The sequence below is a fragment of the Notamacropus eugenii genome, chromosome 5 (genome assembly GCF_028372415.1).
Source record: "Notamacropus eugenii isolate mMacEug1 chromosome 5, mMacEug1.pri_v2, whole genome shotgun sequence".
Taxonomy (NCBI): domain Eukaryota; kingdom Metazoa; phylum Chordata; class Mammalia; order Diprotodontia; family Macropodidae; genus Notamacropus; species Notamacropus eugenii.
This window is the reverse complement of record NC_092876.1, coordinates 31,709,313-31,726,966: the sequence shown is the minus strand read 5'-3', so window position 1 is coordinate 31,726,966 and position 17,654 is coordinate 31,709,313. Positions and strand designations below refer to the sequence as shown.

General features: G+C 50.0%; 1 protein-coding gene across 4 annotated transcripts in view; it reads right to left on the bottom strand.

Moving 5' to 3' along the window:
- The window catches only part of RYR1 (ryanodine receptor 1), a 93,345-nt gene that overhangs the window by 75,073 nt on the left and 618 nt on the right, over nt 1-17,654 (bottom strand). For 3 of the 4 annotated variants that reach the window (XM_072608347.1, XM_072608345.1, XM_072608348.1), the window contains exons 2-20: nt 13,735-13,854; nt 13,451-13,555; nt 10,685-10,759; nt 10,465-10,543; nt 10,173-10,285; nt 9,747-9,840; nt 9,546-9,639; nt 9,039-9,113; nt 8,733-8,889; nt 7,995-8,159; nt 7,289-7,410; nt 6,718-6,910; nt 4,530-4,665; nt 4,252-4,347; nt 3,743-3,861; nt 3,436-3,569; nt 2,570-2,811; nt 1,945-2,137; nt 575-791 (exon numbers count right to left, since the gene is read on the bottom strand). In XM_072608347.1, the coding sequence (XP_072464448.1) occupies nt 575-791; nt 1,945-2,137; nt 2,570-2,811; nt 3,436-3,569; nt 3,743-3,861; nt 4,252-4,347; nt 4,530-4,665; nt 6,718-6,910; nt 7,289-7,410; nt 7,995-8,159; nt 8,733-8,889; nt 9,039-9,113; nt 9,546-9,639; nt 9,747-9,840; nt 10,173-10,285; nt 10,465-10,543; nt 10,685-10,759; nt 13,451-13,555; nt 13,735-13,854 (2,529 nt within the window). Of the gene's footprint in view, nt 1-574; nt 792-1,944; nt 2,138-2,569; nt 2,812-3,435; nt 3,570-3,742; nt 3,862-4,251; nt 4,348-4,529; nt 4,666-6,717; nt 6,911-7,288; nt 7,411-7,994; nt 8,160-8,732; nt 8,890-9,038; nt 9,114-9,545; nt 9,640-9,746; nt 9,841-10,172; nt 10,286-10,464; nt 10,544-10,684; nt 10,760-13,450; nt 13,556-13,734; nt 13,855-17,654 lie in introns of those variants that run through there. The other variant, XM_072608349.1, reaches the window with a different exon arrangement.

The window sequence follows — 17,654 nt, the reverse complement described above, 5'->3', positions numbered from 1 at the left end:
TATAGGATCTTTGGTCTCTAATCGGTGCTGTTGCTATGACCCCATTCCTTGGCAGGACAAAGGAGATGAATGAGTTCCTAAGAGTCTCCAATTTTGCCTTTCCCTGGATATTAAACTATAGGAACAGAGATTTAGATCAGGGAGGGAACTTGGAGGTCATTCATTCCAATGCCTTCATTTCACACATGACAAAACTGAGTCCCATGGAGGTGAAGTGATTTGCCCAAGGCCTGGGCAGATTGTGGGGCTGAGCCTTTACTTGGCACTCACAGCCTGCAAGCTCCTAGCCCTGTCCTTCCAAATTTCTGAGGTCTTCATTTATCTCTTTTACCTCATCTACCAGGTGACCTGATGTCTCTCCCCCATTCAATTCAATTTAATAAGCACTAATTAAGAGGACTACTATGCCCCCAGGCACTGTGCTAGATGCTGGGATACAAAGACAAATCCGTGCCTTTTATAAGCTTCCTCTCTGCTGGGATATTATTTGAATGATGTTCATAGACTGGGTCTCCCCTTGCTACTCTTTCTCATCCTGCCTCCTGCCCCTCAACCTTACCTCCCTGCAGCTTACCTGGACAGTGTCCACAGGGCAAGGCACAAAGTCGGTGTGGGACAGGCAGCAGGTAGGTCCCACGAGGTGAGGCCCACGGGCTCCTTCCCGACGATACTCTTTAATGGGCTCCAGCCGGAGGCGTTCTCGAGGCAATAGAGCCTCATGGCATGGGGCATAACCCGGTGGGGGGAGGAATTTGAAATCTCCATGGCGACCACCCAGGAGAAACCGTACCCTAGGTGGGAGGAGAAGGAAGAAGGAGGAAGGGAATATTAGAGTCACAGAGTACCTTAAAAGAAGTGTTTGAAGTAGGATAGTGGTGGTAGTGGTGGGAGGAGTGGGAAAGGGATTTAAGGATGGAGGAAATAGAAAGGGATCCTGGGAGATAACTCCATTTCCCAAGCATGAAGGTTTACTAAGTCTTTTCCTCGAAGCAACCATGGATAGTAGGAATATTCTTCACATCATTTTGTGGGGGAGAAAAATAAAGCCCAGAAAAGTGACTTTCCTGTCACACAGCTAATGGATATCAGAGCTAGAACATGAACCCAGGTCTAGTGACTCAAGTTCTAGGACTCTGCCCCCTGTAGCATGACACAGAGAGAGAATAGAAATGGTGCCCTTATAATTTCACCACTTGCCCCAAAGAGATATGAGAAAGGGCCCTATCCCTGCTGTTTTGCAGAGGGCAGGGACTATGGTGCGGAACGCTAAACATTCCAGCAGGTTTGGCAGATACATTGATTTTTTTTGAATTGCTTCCCCCCTTCCCCCATTTTTATTCCTTTTAAGGGACAGCTCTCTGGGAAGTGGAGCAGAGAGTGATACATTAGGAAATATAGATGATATAAAAGCCAAAGATAATCAGCAAAAAATATTTATTTTTTTAAGAAAGAAACACTGCTGGACTTAGAGCACAAGTGTTGTGGTTGTTTTCAGTCATGTCCAGTTTTCTGTGACCCCATTTGGGGTTTTCTTGACAGAGATACTGAAGTAGAGTGCCATTTCCTTCTCCAGTGTTCCACTTTATAGATGAGGACACTGAGGCAAACAGGGTTAAGTGACTTGCCCAGGGTCACATAGCTAGGAAGTATCTGAGGTCACATTTGAACTCAGGAAGATGAGCTTTCCTGACTTCAGGTCTGAGGCACTCTGTGCACTATGGCGCCACCTAGCTGTTCCAGAGTACCAGTACCTGAGTTCAAATCCTTTTCCATTTCTTCTTTAAGTGACTTTATCCCCTCTGGGCCCTGGAGACCCACACACTTAGGAGGTCTTGGGGGGTGGGGCAGAAAGCTTATGGGAAGAGAGGAAGGGGAGGAGGAAAGGGAACAGCAGTGGGAAAGAGGGAGGGGATGGGACAGGAGTAGGGGGAGGGACCTTCTTACCGAATACCAGCAGAAAAGCTAACCACAGGGAAGAAGAGTCCATCCAGGTTGAAGGCCTCAAAGACGCCTTGCACAGGGCAGCCATTGATTCGGAATGAGATGGATGGGACACTGAGGTCCAGGCAACAGCTAACCACATCTTCTGCAGCCAGGAGGTGCTGGCCTGGGGAGGCCACTGGCCGGGCAACCCGACCTGCAATTGGGGGTCAGGGGCGTCACAGAGGTGGCACAGGCAATGAAGGCCCCCAAGAGATGTGGGGCTCAGAAGCTTCAGGCAATTGGGGTTGGAAGTCTCTAGGAGTCTGAATTTGGGGAAATCAGATCAGGGACCCCAGAAGATGTGAGAGTCAGAGACAGGATTCTAGGCATAAGAGGTCAAAGGCTGAGAATCCTAGGTGATAAGATTCAGAAGCTGGGGATCCCCTCTGAAGTGTCTGTGAATTAGGTTTAGAAGTCAAGGGCCAGAGTCAGTGGGTTCTTATAAGGTCCTTTGAGATTGGGATCAGTGATCAGTAGTTTTAAGGCATTAGGGTTCAGGGAAGGAAGTTTTTCTGATGTTAAGGCCACAAGAAATAGGTTGGGGGTTCCCTGGGGGTCAGTGTACTGGGAAGTCAGAGTGCAGTACCAGACCAGAGGTGCAGTCCATCAAAGCCATAGGAGTAGAGGTCATCTCCAACGCCATTGCCGCCCCAGCCTTCCCCACCCCCAGGGTAGGGGCTGTATCCCTCAGTGAGGGCCCAGCCCACCCTCAGGTGTGTGGCTTGGGCAGTCAGGAAAGGTTCCACTGAGTCCACCATGACTTCAAAGTACCACTTCCCATACTGTGTGGTCCCCTCGGCCCGGCCCACGAAGATATTGGGGCGTATGCTGGGGAGAGAGGTATGGAGAGTGAGACACAGAGTGAAAGGGATCAGTAGAGGCAGGAGACATAAAGAGGGAGACAGAGAGAGACAATGGAGATAGGAGAGATCTAAAGGGAGGATGACAGGAAAGAAAGGGAGGGAGGAAGATTTGGGTGAGAGATAGAAGAGGGAGAGAGATGTAGCACAAGAGAGATGAGGAGACAGAGAAATTACAGAGATGCAAAGTTAACAGGAAAATAGCAAAAGGAAAGAAACAGAGGAGAGATATGGAGGGAAGGAGACAGAAAAGATACGGGGCATTGGGGAAGTTATAGGGGAAGATGTGGAGAAAGAGGCACAAGAAGGAGAGACAGAAAGAGAGATAAATGGAAGAGATACATGAGAAGAGAGACTGTATGGGAGGCAGACTATCAAGGGACATGAGAGAGGAACAGAGAGGAGAGAGACAGAAAAAGGAGATGCAGATAGGATGGAGGATAGGGTGATTTGAGGAGTATTGGGGACCCCAAGTTTGAATTTGGGGTACACAGGGATTAGGTTTGATGGGGGTCTCTAAGATCAGGGTGGACTTCACCCTGGTGACGTAATTAGAGTGATCTTAGTTAGGGGGTCAGAGTCAGGCTCAGACCTGGTGACATAGTTAATGAGGTTTGTTTGCAGTAGGAGTTCACGCCCTGGAAGGAGGTTCTCAGTGATAAGGACCTGGTTGGAGCGGACAGCAACGCCATTACACACGCACAGAGAGCACAACACATCCAGAACCTGGGTGGAAAGGTTGGGGGTTAGAGGTCAGAATATAGGGTCAAAGATCAGGGACTAAGGAGAGGAACAGGTTCAGAGATCATGGTAAGGTCATGGTTTGGGAAGAAAGGTCAGAGGTGAGAGGAGAAGAGGCGTTGGGATAAGGGATCAGTTTCAGAGGTTGGAACACAGACCTTATGGTTCCGGCCATGCTTGTCCAACAGGGAAATGATGGATTTGATGTGATTCTCCTGAATGATGTTAAGTACTTCTGGGCTCTCGATCAGCACACAATAAAGGACCTCCAGGATCCCTGAAGCGATGGTAGGCAGGACAGGGGCTCTAGTATTGTCCTTCACTGTCTTTCCCACCCTCTCTCCCTTTGCCTCTGTCTCATTTCAGGACCCCCTCTGTCTCTTCTTTTATTCATGTCCCTTATGCTTCTGCTTTCTAGCAATGGACTTGGGCAAGTTATCCATCCTCTCTGGACCTCAGTTTCCCCATCTGTAAAATGGAGGGACTCGATGAGATGATCTCATGTCCGTTCCAGTTCTTAACTCCTTTGTCTCAGTCTTCCTCTATGATTCTGTATCTCTCTGGGTCTCTCCTTTCTGAGTTTCCTTGAGTGTCTGTCTGATTCACTTTGGGTCTCCTGTTTGAACCTCACCCTCCCCTTTGTCCATTTCCCCTCGGGTTCCCATACCAGAAGAGGCCTCTAGCCGATCCAACTTGCTGACAAGCCAGTCGAGGTTGTGGGAGAAGAGGGCACAATTGGTACGGTTCCCCCGAATCAAAGAGGCTGAGGATGGGAAGAGTCAGAGATTGGAATGCTTCAAAATCAGAGGCATTTCTGATGTTACATGGGACCATGGGAGTTCCAGGCCGTACAGCATAGGGACTTGGAGCAAGGGTCAGAGATAGAGGAGGGAGCTGAGAAACAGGGATCCTAGGACTATGTGACGTCAGGTGGGGGCTTCTTACCCAAAAGCTCATAGAGTAAGTTCACAATCTCTTTCCAAGATTCGGCTGCCTCCTCTCCTGCAAACTCAGCAAAGTGGGCAGCCGTGGAATAGACATTGAGCCGGTCTATACAGTTCAGAACCAAGGACAGCATTCCCTGAAGGGGTAAAGGTGGGAGGCAGATGGAGGTTAGCAGGAAGGTCCCTAGTCCCCTTTATTTTGCCAAATCTCTACTTCCTCTTCTCCTCCTCACTCATTCCCAAGATGTACAGTCAGAAGGGAGTCCAATCAAGTCCATCTTCATTTAGAGAAAGGGAAACTGAGGTTTGGAGTAGAAAAGAGCCTTGTTTGAGAATCCACAGTAAATAGGGAAGAGTTTGGGTAGGATTAGAACACGGGTCTCCTGACTGCCCATGGCTCTTCTGAGGGGACTAGGTTCTAAGATCCTTTCTATTTTTGTCTCAATCTCAACCTCTCTGAAATAAAACTCATCATTTTTGCCCCAAATGCATCCCTCCTCCAAACTTCCCTATTCCTGATGATGTACCAACATTTTCCCAGGAGCACAGCCTCAGAATCATCCTCATTTTCCCTCACAGGCCATATCCAGTCAGCTGCTAATCTTGTTTTAGCTACCTCCATGTTTCTCCCATCTGTTTCCTTCTCTCCCCTCAGGCCAGGCACTTGTCACCTCTCATTTATCTTACTGTAACAGCCTCTTGACTGGTCTGTCTACCTCAAGTCTCTCCTGCCCTCCAGTCCATCTTCCATCCAACAACACATCTGATCATGCCATCCCCTCCCTCAAACATCTACAGTGGCTCCCTATTGCTTCTAGGTCACAAAATGCTTAGTGTACACTTAGACCCTCTCTTGTCTGGCTCCCGCTTATGTTTCCAGATTTGATCACTCACACTCTACATTCCATTCCATCTCTGGTCTCCCTGCCTTTGCATGGGCTGTGGCTCCAGAAATGCCCTCCTCACCTCTGCTTCTCAGAGGCTTCATATGAGGCCCAGTTCAGGTGTCATCTCCTAGGGGAAGCCCTTCTCATGTTCCCTGCCCCCAGCTTCACCTGTCAGTGATCGCTCCTGCCTCAAGTTAGCTTATATTTGCCCAGATGTGTATGTGTGATATCTCTCCAGTCAAAGGCAACCTTCAGAAGGGCAGAGACTATTCTGTTTGGGGTTAGTCTTTACATTTCCAGTGCCTAGCAAAGTGCTTGGCATATGGTTTTGTTGTTGTTCAATTGTCTCTGACTCTTTATAACCCCATTTGGTGTTTTCTTGGCAGAGACACTGGAATGCTTTGACATTTCCTTCTCCAGTCCATTTTATAGATGAGGAAATTGAGGCAGGCAGAGGTTAAGTGACTTGCCCAGGGTCCCATAGCTAGTCAGCTGTTGAGGCCAGATTTGAACTCTGGTCTTCCTCACTGCAAATCCAGTGCCATCTATAGCAAAGGTTAGGAGTCATGATCATAACCGCTATAGGCCAAGAGTCACTCAGTCAGGAGTCATCTGGTGAGATTACAAGGTCATAAACTGGAATGATTGAGTTTGTCCATGGAACTTAGACGAAGTCCTTCCTTCTCTCTAGGTCTCAGGCCCCTATCTATAAAATGATACTAGGTAATCTCTGAGGTCCCCTACAGCTGTAAATCCTAAGGATTTAATTAAAGTTGACTGCTAGCTGACACAGTGGATAGAGAGCCCAGTTTGGAGTCAGGAAGCCTTGACTTCAAATCTGGCCTCAACAGCTGACTAGCTATGGGGATCCTGGGCAAGTCACTTAACCTCTGTTGCCTCAATTTCCTCATCTGTAAAATGGGGACAATCCTAGCACCTACTCCCCAGAGTTATTATGAGGATTAAATAAGATAATGCTTGTAAAGTGCTTAGGACCTCACTGGGCACAGTAGGTACTGCAGAATGTAAGAGATCAGTATGATTATCATTATTGCACCAAATGTAACCAATTGGAATGAGACAGTTTCCCCTGATGGTGCAGCGCCTCATACTCAGCCCTTTTCCCTTGTGGTGCACACACACACAAACACACACAAGCACGCGCACACACATGCATGAGTACATACATGTGCACACAGCGCACACATGCATATTTGAGCGTGCATACAACATACATATGTGTACACACACATGCATATGCGCAGTGCATACAGACATATACAGATGCTCATCTGTACACACCTCTTCCTGGAAGAGGCTCTGGCGGTTCCGGAGGCTCCGTAACTTGCTCTGCTTCTCCTCGTGCTGCAGCTCCTCAGAGGGGGGCTCGAAGTAGCCGATGAGGTCCTGCAAGCTCAGGATGACCCCTTCAATGGGCAGTGTCACACCTGGTGCTGGGGCCCCCTTGGGCTTCCCACTCAGACTGTCCAGACCCCTGAAGCCATGGGACCAGGATGAGGGGGTGGAGCAAGATGACAAAGGTCAGGAATTCATAGAACAGGAATCCAGGAGACCAGAGTTCATGAGCAGAGGGCCAAGAGGCATGCTGTGTCAGCACTGGTAGAGTGACAGAGTTGGGTAGGTGGCAGGGGCCTTAACAGGAGGGATTAACTGGGTCAAAGGTCTCAGGTCAGAAGTTTGAGGGTAGGTTAAGAGATTTCGGGTCTGGGGTCAAGGTCAAAGAACCAAGATGAGGGGCCTTGGATTTTAGATTAGTGGCCAAGAGTGGGAGGTGAAGCAAAGTATGGGCTGGAGGCCAGGAGCCTGGGCCCTGCAGTGGAATAGGGTGGAGACTAGGGCCAGGGCTACTTACTTGATGAACTGGTTGTACAGCCCAGCTGTGCTGTAGATCATCCTGGCTGCCTGGGACTCCTCCAGCTGGCACCGGGTGAGGGACAGGGCATCATCCATGTGGCCTTCCTGATGCAGCATGGCCTGGAGGCAGGGGGTGGAGGGGTGAGATCAGAGCCTCCAGCCCGACTCTATGTTCCTCCCAGACCTCATCATCCCTGGGGTGTCTCTTCAGCCATTTCTTTGTCTCTCAGTAACAGTCTGTATTCTCCCCGTCTCTTTCCTCTGACGTATATGGTTTCTTGGCTATTACCACCATAATAGGAGCTATTGCTGGTGGGTTACAAAGTACTTTGACTGCATTCTTTCCCTCAAACCTTACAATAGCCCTTTGAGGCAGGTACTATAGGCATGAACCCCATTTCAGAGATGAGCAAAGTGAGGCTCATCTTGGTTAAGTGACAAGCCCATGGTCACACAGGGAGCAATCCTCAGGGACAGGATTCAAACCCAGGTCTCTGACAGCAGAGATCTTCCCACTGCACTCTACTGCCTCTCTCTCTCTGTCTCCCCCCTCCTTCTCCCCCTCTCCCCCTCCTTCTTTCCCTCTGCCTCCCTCTCTTACCTTCTCTGCAGCTATTCTCTCTATCTCTCCCCCCCACATTCTACCCCTCAATCAGCTGCCACAAAGCTGCCAGCTCTCCCCAAAATCTCTCAGAGGGCTTTACCTTCCTCTTCATCAGGCCCAGGCGCAAGGCTTTGGGGTCAGGGGCCGCATAAGTGAGCCACAGGCCAGAAGCCACGTGTTGGACAAAGCATAGAGACTCCCCATACTTGATTTCAGGGGGGCCCATCCCTTCTATGTCTCTCTTTGGGGCTGTGTCCAGTTTCTCCTGTTGTAACAGATGTAGGGAAAGGGAGATGGGGGAGTCAGAATTTCTCTGAGGGGGAGCATACATATTGAAGGACCTAGGACATGGGCCTGTTTGGGGGATTCAGAGGCGTTTGACTTGGAGATTCTTATTCTATGATCTTTCAAATCCCAGATCAGATTTGTGAGGGACCTTTGAGATCATTTCATCTTACTCCTTCATTTTACAGGTGGAGAAACTGTGACCTGGGGATACAAAGGGACTCACCCAGAATCACATAGCTAGCAAGTGTCTAAGGCAGGATTTGAACCCAGGGCTCCTGACTTCAGGTCCAGCAAACACTGTAGCTGACCAGAGGGCAGAGAGTCCCAGGATATCAGAGCTAGCAGGGACTTTAGAAATTCTCTAGCCATGCCCCCTCCCCTTATTTTACAGATGAGGAAACTGAGGCCCAGAGGGCCTTGCTCCAGGTTAGACATGGAGCCAGAGGATTTCCAGGCAGGCCAGTCCTTGCAAGTGTTGGACCCAGAATTGCAGTAGGGATCTTCATGTGGGTAGTTTGTGGGGATAAAGGAGACTCCCAATCATTGGTACCTTGGATATTCGGAAACAGAAAGCAGTTGCCTTGGTGGCAGCCTTCGAGGCATCTACCACTACCAGGCCTTGGTCCTCGGTCAGTGCTAAGTACCTCCCTGTAGTTACATGTCGCACACGCAGGGGCTGGCCCCAGCGCAGGTGGCTCCCGCTCCAGCTGGGGGGTGAAGGGGATAGCAGTAATGGGCTTAGATCAATCTTCTCTCTCCAGACTCAAAACACTATCCAGCATCCCTGTCACCTGCACAGTCCCCCAGATCTCTGTCCATCCAAACCCCATTTCCTTTTCCCTTCAGTCCCCTCTACCTTATTCTCAGGGGTTCCAGCCTCCACAGGGAACGGGCATGGGTGCACACAGCACCCCCTTCATAATGAACCAGCCTAGTGGAAGAGGAAGAAGATTAGAAGAGATCTCAGATCCTACTAGTCCAAGGCCCCAAAATCCAGGCCTCCATCCCCTTATTGTTTCTAAGACTTTTAGTCTACAGACCCCGTTTCTGGGCCTCTAAAATCTGGGCCCCAAGACTCACCAGACCTGGATTTCCTAATAATCAGACTCCCAGTCCCATCACCATACCAGAACCCAGTCTTGGCCCCAGGCTTGGCCATACCTGGGCCCTCTGGCATTTGGGCCCACAGTCTCTGCCCCTTCTCCTGGGGACCCTAAGTCTACCTACCACCATTAGATTCCTTGGAGTCTGGGCCTTCAGCCCTCTCCCACCCTGAGTCACCAAGTATCTCATTCTAGTCCTGTGTGAGACCCATCCCCTAACTTCCCTGGTATCCAGGCCTCCCACCCCATAATGGTCAGACCTGCGCTGGTCATCACTGTCAGCTGGAGAGATGGTCAGACACTCATCCATGTGGCCATGGAACAGGCGGAGAACATGGCCACCAGTCACATATCCTGTGGGAAGGGAAGGGATTAGTCAGCGAACAAGAGGAGCTAAGGGGAAGAGGTCTTGGGTTTGGGCATTTATGGCTGGTATGGGGGAATCTAAGGGCTTTTCCTACCTTCTTCACACCCAGAACAGATGGGGTTCATGTTCCAAAGGGTTTGCATGAAGGAGGCATCAGCTTGGAGCTCTCCACTGGCTGTGGACAGGTGCTAGAAGGAAGGCAGAAGTCAGAAGTCATCAAACTGGGGTCAAGGACCAGATACCCAATGATTCAGAAGGTGGTTGACAAGGAAACTGGTGATATTAAGAGGTTAGATAACCAGGGGTCAGAAAACCAGGGTAAATTACCAGCCAGTCAGGGAAGGTAGGAGGGGATGGGATGGGGACAAGAGAGAGGGACCAGAGAGGAGAGAGATAGTACCAGGGAAGGAATGGACCAGAAAGGGAAACACACACATTTCTATTTGGTTTCTGAAATAACAGCAATCAGTGGCATGGGAAGAACTGGAGACAGCCCCTCCAAGTCCCCCAGGCCTCTTACCAGGTATCGCTCAGAAGAGACACTGACAAGGATGAGGTCATCCCCCACCCGGACTTTCTCTCCTTCGGATCGCTGCTTTGAGGCTGGATGCATGGTCCACCAGCAGGCCTCCCCTGGAGACAGGGAGGAGTCAGATCATGCCATTGGGGATGTCCCCCAGCCCCACCACTCTCCTCCAGTGTCTGCCTGCCCTTCTTTGCCCAGTGCTTCCGTGCCCCCCAGCCCTATCTGGCTGCCCACCCTCTCCTTGCTCTTCAGTGTCCTCCCAGAATCCCCTGCTCCCCTTGCACACCTGTGGCATCTTCTTGCAGGCCCACATCGAAGGCGAGTTTGTCAGTCATGGATCTGGATGTTGTGAGGCAGCTTAGGTACTGAGGAGGGAAAGCCAGGCAGCAGGAGGAAGGAGGGAAGTAAAGGGGGAGTCAGTCTTTTAGGGAAGTTTCCCTCAGTCCCTCCCCTTTCTTCCCTCCTCTTCTCTCCATAATTCCCTACTCCTACCCCTAATAACTTACCATTCGGCTGTGGGTATGCCGGAGTAAGATGGCGTGGCCATAGAGAAGGGTCCGATGTCCTCCGCCTTGAGATGACTGTGGGGTAAATCTCTGTGAGCGCACAGGGCTCCCCCACCCACCCAGCTTAGAAACCCCAATCCTTCCTCTCTTTGCTCTCCCAACCATCACCCCTTCACCCCAGAGAAGAGGAAGTCACACAGCAAATCTGTGGGGAGAGCAAAGACTCAGATCCAGCGCTGCGGGATGGAAATATTCAGTTCATGGTCCTGTACTGCTCTTCTGCCCACCTGGGTCTCCAGTGACTCACACCACTGATATGACTGGGCTGATAGCCTGCCTCCTGTTGGGAGCCAAGCTCTCATTTCTGTACTGCTCATCCCCCTTTAGAGTATGGCCCCATGTTTATTGGGGGAGGGGCAGAACATTCACAAATGTGTGTACATACACATGTACACACCCCTTCTTCTTGTGCCCAGAGCTTTGATCATGCCTCATTCTCAGAGGGCTGAGGAGGAAGGGCAGATTGGGGCTAGTTGATGCGTTATAATGTCATGCCTCATTATAGCATCGTGGTCAAGTCATGCCTGGCCTTTCCCAGAGGCCATGTGATTGAGTCACATAGACCCCTGCCTTGTCATCACACAGACCAGGTGCCCAGGACAGTCCCATAGTGTACAATTTGAGTGCTGAGGATTAATTTCACACTGACTTCACACAGGTCATGTGACTGGGGTAGACCCAGAGCCATAACTAGGAGATATTGACACCTGGGATAAATATTCCCAACCAGAGAGAGGAGGGAGGAAAGTGTAATGCTGGGGATGGGATGGGGTCTAGCCCTTTCCCCAGATCAGAACTTCCTATTTTAACAGGTTATTATCTTTAAATAGCCACGATATTCTACATTTTCTTTGCTGATAAGGCCTTCAAATGTTCTCTGTAGTCATGACCCTGAATATTTGGCACCCTGGGACAAAGCCCCATCTCTCTGCCCTAGTTGCAGCTCTGGTCATATCCCACATCACATGGGTCATGTAATAAGGACTAGGAATATATGATGCCTGTATTATCACATGGGCCATGGGAGTGCTGTCCTTATCACCCACACAGGACAGTCTAAGCATCCCCAGCTAGATGGGCACTCCCTGTCCACCTGCCCCATGCCCCTCCCTCAGGCCCACACTCAGGAATAGGATAGAGGAAGAACTGTGCAGTGAAGGATGGAGGATCCCATGGCACTGAGGAAGGCAAAAAGAGGACTCTGGAGGAGTAGGACAAGGGGGGAGATCAGGGAAGAGAAGAAGTGGGCAGAGAGGATAGGAGGCCACTAGAGCAAGAAGTGGCCCCTCCTCCCCCCTTACCTCCTCAGCTTCCCATTCCCAGGAGGAACAATGGGGATTCAGGTCAAGGGAAGCATGCTGTGCTGACCCCATTGAGCCCCTGAGAGTATGGGCCAAAAAATTGGGAAATGGGGACTGGGCTGGATGGGTTACACCCACAGGCGGGACATACCCACTTATCCAAATTGAGGGTCTGTAGGGTAGGGTGGGTGGGGGTAGAAAAGAAGCAGATGAAATGGTGAAAACTGGGCAGGAAGTGCTAGAACCAGAAATCCCTCTTCCCACTCCATACTCCTCTACTTATAGAAAGCTGGACAAAGGGCAGAGGTGGTATAGATGTATAATATCCTAACAATCCCCCATCACCTCACCTCCCAACCTCATTCATTGACCTTCCTTGGGTGTCTTGGCCTTTCCTATAATTCCTCCCCTCTCCCAGATCCCTTTTTGCCCAGTTATTTCCTAATGTCTTTTCCATACCCATCCTCTTTTCCCACTGCCTCCCAGATACCTTCTGACTCCCCATCTCCTATCATCCCCCTGATGAGTTCCCCCTATGATTTCTCAGGTCTATTTCCTATGATATTTGTCTCTCAATTGCCCCTGTGACATCTATTCCTAAAATCGCAGAGGCAGAGCAGTTCATCTGAAGAAAAGACCTAGGGTCCTTAGTGCACCACAAGCTCACTATAAGTCAACGGTGTGATTTGACAACAAAGTGCAGTCTTGGGCTGCATCAAGAAACGTACAGCATTGAGGACTAGGGAACTTCAAGTTCTGCTGAACTCTGCCCTGGTCAGATCGTATCTGGGGACCCCAAGTTAGGAAGGACCTTGATCAGCTGGTGAGTGACCATAGGAGAGTACCCAGGAGTGGGAAAGGATCTGAGATCCTGTCACAGTAGGATCAGTTGAAGGAGCTGGGGATGCTTAAAATGGGGAAAGCTCAGAGGGGACATGACAGGTATCTTCCAGTATTTGAAGGGATGCTTTGTGAAATGAAGATTAAACTTGTTCTGATGGGCCCCAGAGAGCAGAACAGGGAGCCATGGGCAGAAGTTGCAAAGGGCTAATCTAGGCTTGGAGTCAGGAAGAACTTCCTAAAGAGAAGAGCTGATTTCAAGTGGGATGGAGCTGCTTTGGGAGGCAGTGAGCTCACCATCTTTGAAGGTCTTCAAGCAAAGGCTGGATGACTGTGAACCTTGGAAAGGGCTTCTTGATCCCTTACTCCTCTAAATCCTCACCCCATTTCTATCCTATCTTCATCTCACTTGGCTCCCCCTAGGATCTCCTCTCCTGTGTCCAATGTCCCAGCTCTCCCTATTACTGTCTCTTCTCATCTTGATTCTTCTGCAGACTCCCAGAGGAATCTTTTCCCATCAGGCCTTAGCATCCCCTCCTGGCACTGACCCTGGTCTTGGGCTCACCTCAGTGCCAGCCTCCACAGTGTTGGCCAGCATCTCCTGCAGGGCTCGCACGGACAGAGATTGCTCCAGCATGAAACAGCACACAGCCAAGTCAGGGGGCACATTCTGGGGGGCAGAGAGATGAGTGGGAAGGGTTGTCAGGCTGCCCCAGGGCTCTGTCCCAGGAAGCCCCTGAGCCCCATGTCAGGGCAGGCAGGAGAGCATGTCGCTGAGGGGGCTCCCTTTCCCAACTCTCCCCTCCATCCCCTTCCTCCCCACCCATAGCACCCCATAAACCCACTGACCTGGGCATTGCTAGTGGGCTCCAAGAAACAAAGGCGGTTTCCAAAGCCCTCTGCAGCCAGGCAGAGCTTGATCTGTTCCTTGAGAGTGGTAGCACTGCATTGCAGGACAACCTCATCTTCCTGGGGGGAGGGGAGGAGGCACAGGTTGAGATTAAAACCCCTTTCTTCACCCTGAGACTCCATATCTTAACTGTGAAGTCCCAAACATTTCTGTCTCCAATCAACAATGAACAATACATATTTACTAAATGCCTAAAATGTTCCAGGCACAGGAGAGATAAACATGAAACCCAGGACAGTCTCTGCTCTCCAGGGCTTTACTTCCATCTGGATCCTCCTGGGCAGGAACCTCACCCCATCACATAGCTATTGAGAGCTAAAGAACTCCTCTCTGAAGGTCCTAATCCTCCCCCTGAACCCTCGACTTCTCCAGTCTGCATCCCAATACATCCTCTGAGATACAAGCTCAGAGATTTAGATCTGAAGGGGGTCTTAGAAGTTTGCAAGTTTAAGTCCCTCAGTTTACAGATGAGAAAACTGAAAGCCAACGAAGAAAGTCTTAACCAACATCTCATAGCTAGTAAGTGACTGAGGCAGAATCTGAACCCAGATCTTCCTAATTCCAAATCCTACATTCTGCTCTTACCCTGAGACCCCAAACCCTCATGTTGTTCAGTCCTTTCAGTTGTGTCCGATTCTTCATGACCCCATTTGGGGTTCTCTTGACAGAGACGCTGGAGAGGTTTTCTACTTTCTTCTTCAGCTCATTTTACAGATGAGGAAACTGAGGCAAACAGGGTTAAATGACTTGCCCAGGGTCACATAGCTAGTGAGTGTCTGAGGCTGGATTTGCACTCAGGTCTATCCTGACTCTAGGCCTGGTACTCTATTCATCATGCCATCTAGCTGCCCTGGACCCTCATATTCAGGGTTTCTAGTCCCAGTTCTCCCACTTACTCCTGAAACTCCCCTTCTTACCCCTAAATAATCCCAAACTTCCCACTCTGAGATCCCCAGCCTTTCATCCTTGGTACTCCCTCCCTGCCCCTTCTTAAGACCTCAAATAATTTCACAGAAGTAGCCTCTCTATTCAGAGATCCCAAGTCTTCAGTCTTCTCTTTGCCTGTTCAAGCAGAAATTCCCACCCACCATTCTGAGACACACTTACCAAACCTCTTACTCTGAGCCCCTGGGGAAAGGGAAGAGGATAACTAAGCAATAATTAGGGAAATTTGCCACATTTTTGCCCTTCTTATCCCTTCCACATCCCAGTTTCCTTCCCTCCCCCTGGACTCTAGTATCTCTCCAAGCCATACATTTCTCTCTCCAGCCCAGCTCTGAGACATGCCCATCTGCCTGCCTGGTTTTATCTATACAGCCCATTCCTCTGGTATAGGTGGTTTAGGGACAAAAGCATGAGACCTGTATGGCCTTGGGAAAATCCCTTAATCTCTCTGGGCTTAAATTTTCACCTATGTAAATGAAAGTTCAATTAAGTGACATTTTAAATGTACCAAGCACTTGCTGTGGGTCAGGGACTGTGGTAGATACTGGACAAATATAGATATAAAAGGGTCCCTGTCCTCAAGAAGCTTATATTCTGTGGAGGAGACTCTGTATATGGTTAAATAGAAAGAGGACCCAAATCCTACTGTCCACCCTTATTGCCTGTGTGACCTTGGGCAGGTCACATCTATGGGTCCTAGCTTCTTCATCTGAAAAGGAGAGAGTTGAAGTTGTGGAATTTGTCTCGCTTGACTATGGATATTCATTATGGGTGTTTTTTTCCTTTTTTTCCCCCTTTTTCCATTGGGAGAGGGCAGGAGGAAGAGAAAATAGATTTTCATGAATTTAAAAGAATGACATTAAATGAGGCTGGACTAAAAAGCAAAGAAGGACCTTTCTAGCCCTGAATCTGTTCCTCTTGTCTGATCCTTTGATCCTTTAAATACAAAATATTTTGGTGGTGGGCAATGCTCTAACCATGGGGGAGATTGGGAAAGGTTTCCTGCAGGAGAAAGAGCTACCAGGTGGAGGTGAGAGAAGATGGAATCTCAGGCAGGGGAGGAACAACTTAAGCAACAGCAGAGAGGTGGTAGATGGGATGTCATGTATAAGGAACACCGCGTAGACCATTGTGGTTGGAATTCAGAATGCATAAGGAGGAATAATGTGAAATAAGTCTAGTAGGACACATTAGAGTCATAATGTGAAAGTCTTTAAATGTCCAAGCAAGGAAGGGAGCCATCGTGGTTTCTTGAGCAGGGTCAGACCAGTGCTTTAGAAGTAGTCATTTGACAGCCATGAACTGGATGGAATGGGAAGAAGGCAGAGTAGGGAGACCAGGACTACCTCTTCTCCTCTACTCTCCAGCCCAGGAATCTGAGTAGAGCTGTGGCCTAGGTGTGGAACTGGGCAAAAAGAGCAAAAGAGGGCTACTTTGTGAGGTACTGCAGAATGGAAAGGAAGTCTTAGTATAACGGAATAAGCGCCGATTTTGGAGTTTGAAGACCTGGGTTCAAATCCTTCTTCTATCACTTATTATCCACTGTGACTTGGGCAAGTCGATCCACCTAACCCTCAGTTTCCTCATCTGTAAAATGAGAGGATTGGACTAGATGGCCACTAAGGTCTCCTCCAATTCTGAATTAGATCTAGAACCCAGGCCCCGGAACGCTCCAATCCCTTCGTCTTTGTCTGGGGAGGTTAGATTCTCAAGTCTCTCAGATCCCTCCCAGATAGACATCACATAGTCCTTTTAAGGTTCAGTCCCAATTCTGCTTAACAGGATTTTAAGACTGATTGCAAACACACCAATCAGAAGCTTCCGAGTGGGGCTGGTTAGCCAATCCAAACCCGCTGCTGGAAAGCGGGGATTGCGAAAGGTACCAATAGGCTCGGACTCTGGAGAGGGTCAAAGCCCTGTAGGGATGGGGGGGCGGGGCAAGTATGCACAGCTGTCTCTGTCTCTCACCCCACAGCCTTCCACCCTCCCCCCAAACAGCGCCTGACTCCTCTCCTGCCCAGTCCCCCACCCCAGCTGCTCCCCCTTCTAGAAATTGGACCCTTCCTTCTCCCGTCCTCTCCTGCTTAGGGAAGGTTAGGTTTCTGCTGAGAAGGTGCCCCTGTCAGCATTTTCATGAGCCCTGGGGAGGGAGTGGGGATAGGGCTTCCACCGTGGAGGTATAAAGGGCTGTATTGAAGACACACCCTGACCCCCAATAAACTCAAGCCAGTCTCCAGGGAGTGGGAGTAGGGGGTGTGGAGTGCAGAAGGCAGGGGTACCTCGACTCATCCTCCTTGGAGCACCTCCCCCTCCCCCTCCCCCCTGGCTCCCCGCCCCCGTCCCCACCAGCAGCCCCAGCTATTCTGGGCAGCACACCTGTTCCCCCAAATTCCCATCTCCACCCTCGCCCTGGCCTGACCAGGCTCTGTCATGCAGAGATTGAGAGACCCAGAGACAAGAGACCCAGAGACAGGAGGACGGAGAACAGGAGAGAACCCAGAGACACAAGGATTCAGAAGACAAGAGCCTAGACTCTTTGGCATGTTAGGACTGGAAGGGGTCTTTGTCAGCTCATTCCCGTTATTTGACAGAGGAAGGAACTGAGGCCTAGAGAGATGGAGATTCAGAGACGGAAGCACCTGGGACTCAGAGTCAGACAGCACAGGAGACCCCAAGGAATACAGAGATAGAGACAAACTCCACCAGAGACCCTGAGGGTCTTTACTGAGGGGGAGGGGAACTTGGGAGCAAGGACAGTCAGAACTCCTCCAGGCTCCCCCAGCCAGGACTCCTCTCCACCCCTCACCCCAGGACTCTAAGTGGGTCAGAGCAAGGAGTTGGAGAATGAGGCCGGTGGGGAGGAAGCTAAATTAAGCCGACAGGGAAATTGGCATTAATACAGAGCTGTGGTCCT